Source organism: Aythya ferina (assembly GCF_964211825.1).
Source record: "Aythya ferina genome assembly, chromosome: Z".
Classification (NCBI taxonomy): Eukaryota; Metazoa; Chordata; class Aves; order Anseriformes; family Anatidae; genus Aythya; species Aythya ferina.
The window spans coordinates 51,345,569-51,351,717 of record NC_140299.1 but is presented as its reverse complement, the minus strand read 5'-3'; the positions used below and the strand labels follow the sequence as shown (position 1 = coordinate 51,351,717).

Genomic DNA, 6,149 nt, shown 5'->3' with positions numbered 1-6,149 from the left:
TTTAAGTTTCCACATAAAAAAAAAAAAAAGCTTCAGGATGACTCATAACTTTAAATAGCTGATATTTGCAAACCAAACAAGACATTCCCTGTTCCCCATGTTACTTACGAACCAAACCAACTAAGATAGCTCCAGGTGAAGAAAGCCTGCCTAGGAGATAAGGGGTGAGAAATAGTTTCAGCATCGCTGTGGGACTTAGATAGCTTTAGAAAGAAAAGGTGCCAGTCACTACACAAAGAACACAAGAAAATGTGGAATTTAATGGGACATGTGGAACAAGAAGTTGATATTACAGCTCCTGCTTTAACTGCTGAAAAAATAGGAATGGCTCTTGCCTGTAATCTATTTTCCATGGTCAGCTTTATTCAGCATTATATATATACACACACGGATTCCTGGCTGACTTACATTTTAAAATAGAGGGAGAAGAATCACTTCTTCCTTCTCTTTACAAAGAGTAGTTAGAAAAGCATGTCCTATTCAGCAAGTATTCATGTTGAAATCATCTTATTGCTACATGTTTGTAAAGAAAATAGAGCAATGAGGTCCCTAAGGACAACTACAACAAAAGCGCTAACTACCCAAGCCATGCAATGGGCTCACTGCATTGACTGCAGAAAAGCAAGTGCAGCTGGAGGTACACTGGAGAACTGGCAGCAACACATCCTGAATGTGCATCTAGATTCTGCATGGTCAACATTCCCAAGTTACATATGTATACCAGGACTCCTACAGGAATTTTGGCTCTTCACATACTGTTGGCTTATTGAATTTCCAGGACAGAGCAGGCTTCAAATTAAATGAGACTGCATGTAGTTTATTGTTTAAAGGTGTTTTATGCATGCATGTTATTCCTTAATTCATGCTTAGTCTTCACTATGTTACTCAGCTGATCCTTGTTCATTCACTTGAAAGTCAGAGGAATTATACAAGCTTATCTAAGAAACCCAAGAAAATGAAGCTAGAAGTCTTACATGCGGAAAAGACCACTAAAAATTTTTAAAATTTGTTATATTTGTATATGCGAAGTCTAACGTGCCAAATGGACATGTCCTCTAACAGGTAACTGTTACCTTAAAATTTATGTTTCATGATGCTGGTAAGTGGCACTTCAGTATGTGCAACAAAAAAATACACATTTTTTTTTCCTCAGATGTGTTTTTTTAATCAGAACTGCACTTATCTATCCTACCTCTTCCAGAGTCCCGAGGCTACAAGCCCTCACCACCCCCTCTGCCTTGGGAAACTCAACTACTAACAAACGCCTAAGCTTTCTTTGGACATATCCATGCACAGAAGAAAATTACAAAAGCCATTCAGATAAAATATTATAGGTTTATTTAAAACTTATTTTCCGCTTGAATATGCAAAATACAAACTCCAAAATGTTCTTTTTTTTTTTTACTTCGTAGTTTACAAATATACAAAATAGAAGTTTGCTTAAATTTATATTACATATTTATTATGTAAAGAACTATATAGAAAACATTTGTTCTGCTTAAGGCATATTTGGGAATAAACCATTGTACAAACTATTGCACATCGAAACCACAGTGCATTACAGACTGTCTGCATAAAGTTATTTTCTTTAAAAAAAAAAAAAAAAAAGATAAACCAGGATTATTTACCTGATTTAGGTCATAATTGGCGATCGGAAGACAAAAATATTTCCTTGTCAGATATGCAGCAGTTTGAGAACTTTGGCTTCCTGTTTTTGGTACCTCTAAAACCAACAGTCACTAAGCACCATGAAATAGGCTTTTAAAACATAACTCTGTACCTGAATTTTTCCTCCTCTTCTAACATTGTAATGGCTTTTAGAAGGAAAAAAAGGAAAGTACAAGATGACATTTACATCTAATATTGCATTGAAAGAAAATTTAAGGGAATGTCATTTCCCTGTGTAATATCCCCACCCTCCGAACTACACACAGTCTGTTTAACCCTGATATCCGTGACTTCCAGTCACTCCTTGGCATTTTGTAGTCCGGAAATAATTCAAGTTGGATTTACAAATGGAATGATAGAAGATCCAGTCATTGACCCCAATGTTTTTGGTTTTCTTTTAAATGTATATATATATATATATATATATATATATATATATATAAAAAGTTGCAATGTCTATATGCAATTATCCCTCTTTCCACTCTTTGGAAGACTTCACCTTGATTCTGTGTAGTGCTTAAGCTGGGTTCTCCCCTTCTTGCGGAAGACAGTCCTTGTGCTGTAAAATACTGAATCTCTAAGGCAGTTGGGGAAAGATCCACTGCTTCCAATTAAAAGTGCCTCTTCATGTGTAAGGCGAGGTGATCCGACCTGGAAAACGCTCTGTCACACCGCTGGCACTGGAAAGGGCGGTGGCCCGTGTGTTTTCGGTAGTGACGAGTAAGTTCATCGGATCGGGCAAACTTCCATCCGCAGCCTTCCCAGTCACAGTGATAAGGTTTCTCACCTTTCAAAAACAGAAACAACATGTCAGCAAGGTTTATTTGTGGCTACCTTTGTTTCCACTCCACTGCTAACACCTGACTTTCAAGAGGAAAACAGAAAAAGTATCAAAAAGCAACAAAGTTCTTGAAGGAGTTGTAAGCAAACTACAAGCAGACTAACAGTCTTTTCAAGACATTACAGGAATTGTACAGCATGAACACCACTGAAATCTTCACTAAAGTTTGTTTTGTACATGAGGCTTTAGAACACAGGCGTTAAGACTGTGTTTTTGCTGGCTAACGTTACACAATCAAATATCAACCAGAAATAGCTCAGCAAAAAAAATAAAAATAATGCATTTAGATAATTGTAGGTCTCAATTAAAACCAGTTGGAAACTGTTTTCATTAGCTCAGCTCGATTAAGAGCTCAATCTTTCAGTCTTCACAACAGCAAAACTGCTGTTGACTGCAAGACAAACTTCCCTGACAATTACGAACTCAGTCCTGCACCTCCCGGAGACCACGCTGGCAGTCTCGGGATGGGCAGGAAGAACTGTTCACTTGACCAATTTTTCTTCCCGCTGCCGTTAGCCGAACACGTAGCCTAACCACTAAGCTGTTGTTTCTCCCTTTCCCACCTCCTCTTCGGGAGAAAGTTTTGAATCAAACTCACAATCCCGGGATTTAAATTATGCAAATTTCCAGGTTATTTAACCGCTGTTACGGAATGCCTGCACTGGCGAAACTGCGCATGATGTACCTGCTTTCACAAGCTCAGCTATTGCAATATGGCATTCAGCTGTAAGGCTGAAGTTTGAACTCGAGCTCAGATGTGCACTTTGGCAGATTTTATCCGAATTCTAGCAGTCACCAGCGAGCTGTTCAACCCCGTCTCTTTGGTGTTATAACCCTGGAGCAGATACACTCCTACACGTAGGTGAGGCACTCCCGGCAGTGCCACCAACACAGCTGCACGGAGCCTGTCACTGTTGGGCTCAGAAAGGGAACGGCAGCTCGCAGAGGTGTCAAGGCTCCGGTGAGTTATAGCTAAAGGCACCGTCAGCTACAGGAGCCCTTGAACCAGAGCAAGCCAAGACAAGAGGGTTGTGTACGAAGCACTTAACCACGAACAAAGAAAGCAGAATCTTAGAGAGAGGGCTGCTCCTTCCTCTGAAGTGGGCCAACAACATCTACAGCAACAAATCCCAACTGACTTCCAACTACCTGCTAATTAGCCAGACACACAGCAAGAGAAGAGCAACAAACTTTGCCTCAGCAAGAAACCCACCCTCTCCCACATCTGAGTCATTCTGCACCATTAAGTGAAACACAGAGCCAGTAAGCAAAGACTGCACAGGACTGAACGTAGCCAAGGGGAGAAGAAAAGCACCCAGAAACCCAGCAGAGAAAGGTTAGGGCTCGCTACTTTTGGCTCCCCACCTGTCTGCCCCCTTTCTGCTGTCCGTGGGGGCTCGCCCCATGCCCCAGCAGCCCGGTGACCCCACGCAGGGTCTCACCTGTGTGGGTTCTCAGATGCGCCTTGAGATGCGAGCTCTTGGTGTAGGTTTTGCCGCAGCCCGCGTAGTCACAGGTGTGCGTGGCCGTCCTTTTCCTAGGCCACGACCGGCGTCCCCTCTTTGGCTTGGTCTCCTCGGGCAGGCAGCTCCCCGGCGGCATCAGCTCTAGAGGCAGGGAAGGCGCAGAGTGAGCACCGCCACGGCTGGTGCCCGGTGCCGTCGTGGGCACATGGCACACCCGCCGCCGAGGGCGAGGAGGCAGGTGCGGGGACTCACCTTGGTACTGGAGCGTGCTGGGGGGCAGCTGCTCGGGCAGGAAGGCAGGGTAGCCGGGGGCTGGGGGGTACCCCGGGGGCAGCGGCAGCGGCGGGTGGCTCAGCCCCGGGGCGGCGGGGAGACAGTCCCTACTGCTCAGCATCTCCTCGGGACCCAGCGAAGGCGTAGTCCGGGCGGGCAGCAGGCGGCCCATGGCGAAGTCGTGCTGGGGGGCTCCTCGGGGGCCGCTCCCGTGCGGCGGCGGCGGGGCCAGCGTGCAGGGCGGGGTGGCCTCCTGCTTGATTTTGGGGCACATCCGCGGCAGGGGGCTGTAGGGGGGCGCCGCGGGTCCCTCGGTGCCGGGCGGCGGGGCCGTCGGGGGGCCGCTCTTGGGGCTGAGCCCCGGGTGGCTGTAGTCGCCCACGGCCTTCACCACGAACTTGCCCTGCAGGCTGCCCAGCGGCGGCAGGGCGGCGGCGGGGGCCGGCAGGTACACCGGGTCCAGCTCGGGCCGCATCAGCTCGGCCACGAAGCCTCCGGAGGGCGACACGTCGGTGATGTCGGCCAGGTTGAAGGGGGCGGCGGCCGGGCCGGCGGCGGCAGGAGCCCCATCGCGGCTGCCGGCCCCGCCGTAGAGGAGGCCGCCGGGCTCGGCGCGGGGCAGCGGGTAGGCGAAGGGCCCGGCGGGGCAGGGGCTGGCGGCGGGGGCCGGGGCTGCTGCTCCTGCTGCTGCTGCTGCGGGTGCCACCACCACGGCGGCGGCGGCGGCGGGCTCCTGGTGCATGAGCGAGTTGGAGAGGATGAAGTCGAAGTCCAGCAGCTCGTTGAACTCCTCGGCGTCGCGGCGGGGACCCAGGGCAGCGGCGGCCGCCTCCAGCTCCGACGGCGGCGGCGGCGGCGCCTCCACGGGACGGGCCGGCAGCGCCGGGCGCTTCAGCTGCGACAGCTCCTCCCGCCAGCGCTGCGGGGACACGGGCACGGCTCAGACCCCGCTCCGACACCGCCACCGCCACCAACACCCCGCGATAACCACACCGGCGCCGGCGCCGCGCCCCCGCCCCGCCGATACTCACGTTGCCGGGTCCCGCCGGCCGCGGCGCCTTCTCGCGGCCCGCGGCGCCCGCCGCGAAGGTGGCGATGGAGGGGAGGAGCGTGCCGCTCAGCGCCATCGCGCACCCGCTGCCCGCCCGCCTGCCCGCAGCACGGCTCCGCTCCGCTCCGGGGGCTCCGCTCCGCACCGCACCGCTCCGCTCCGCTCCGCACCGCGGGCGTCAGGCGGCGGAGGCGGGCGGCGGGGGCAGCGGCAGGGCGGAGCGGGGGTGTGCTGCTGCTGCTGCTGCTGCTGGTGCTGCTGGTGGTGGTGGTGCTGCCCGGGGAGCCGCGGCCATGGGGGAACCGGTGTCGGAGGAGAGGGGGAGAGTAGGGAGGGGAGGGGAGGCAGGGAGGGAGGGGCCGCGCTGCGCTGCGCCGCGCTCCGCAGCCGCCGCCCGCAGCCCGCCGCGCCCCGCTCGGCACTGCCCGCGGCCTGCCGCCGCCGCCCCTTTTATAACCTCACCTCGCGCCAGCCCCGCCCACCGTTGCCGTGGCGACGGCGAAAACAAACTGACACGTGGGGAGAGCGGGAAGGGGGGGGAAGGAGGAGGAGGAGGCGGGAAACGGGGGAGGGGGGGGCGGGAGCTCGCGCTTCGCCCCGCCCCGCCCCGCCCCGCCCCGCCCCGCCCCGCCTGGTGCGCGCGGCTGGGTGCGTGACGCAGGAAGGGCGCTGACGTCAGCGCGCGGAGAGGGGGGGGGAGCCGGGGATGCCTGCGCGCCGCGGGGTCTCGCGCACCTTCGGCGGGGGGGGAGGGAGGGGGGGGGGAGTGCGCGCTCCCGCCGGGAGGGATGGGCCGCGGGAGCGCGCCCCGGGCAGAGGGGGGAACGGAGAGAGACGGGACGGGGGTGGC

General features: G+C 53.7%; 1 protein-coding gene across 2 annotated transcripts; it reads right to left on the bottom strand.

Moving 5' to 3' along the window:
- Positions 1–1,315: 1,315 nt before the first annotated feature.
- Positions 1,316–5,677, bottom strand: KLF4 (KLF transcription factor 4). 2 transcript variants are annotated; one of them, XM_084503248.1, is made up of 4 exons: positions 5,280–5,676; positions 4,228–5,167; positions 3,952–4,116; positions 1,316–2,455 (listed from the first exon to the last, which is right to left on the bottom strand). In XM_084503248.1, the coding sequence occupies exons 1-4, from the start codon at positions 5,373–5,375 to the stop codon at positions 2,280–2,282; spliced, it is 1,377 nt and encodes a 458-aa protein (XP_084359374.1). In that variant the 5' UTR covers positions 5,376–5,676; the 3' UTR covers positions 1,316–2,279. The 2 variants fall into 2 exon arrangements, with proteins under 2 accessions (XP_084359374.1, XP_084359373.1); XM_084503247.1 differs by having other exon boundaries at positions 3,952–5,167; positions 5,280–5,677.
- Between the last annotated feature and the right edge of the window lie 472 nt (positions 5,678–6,149).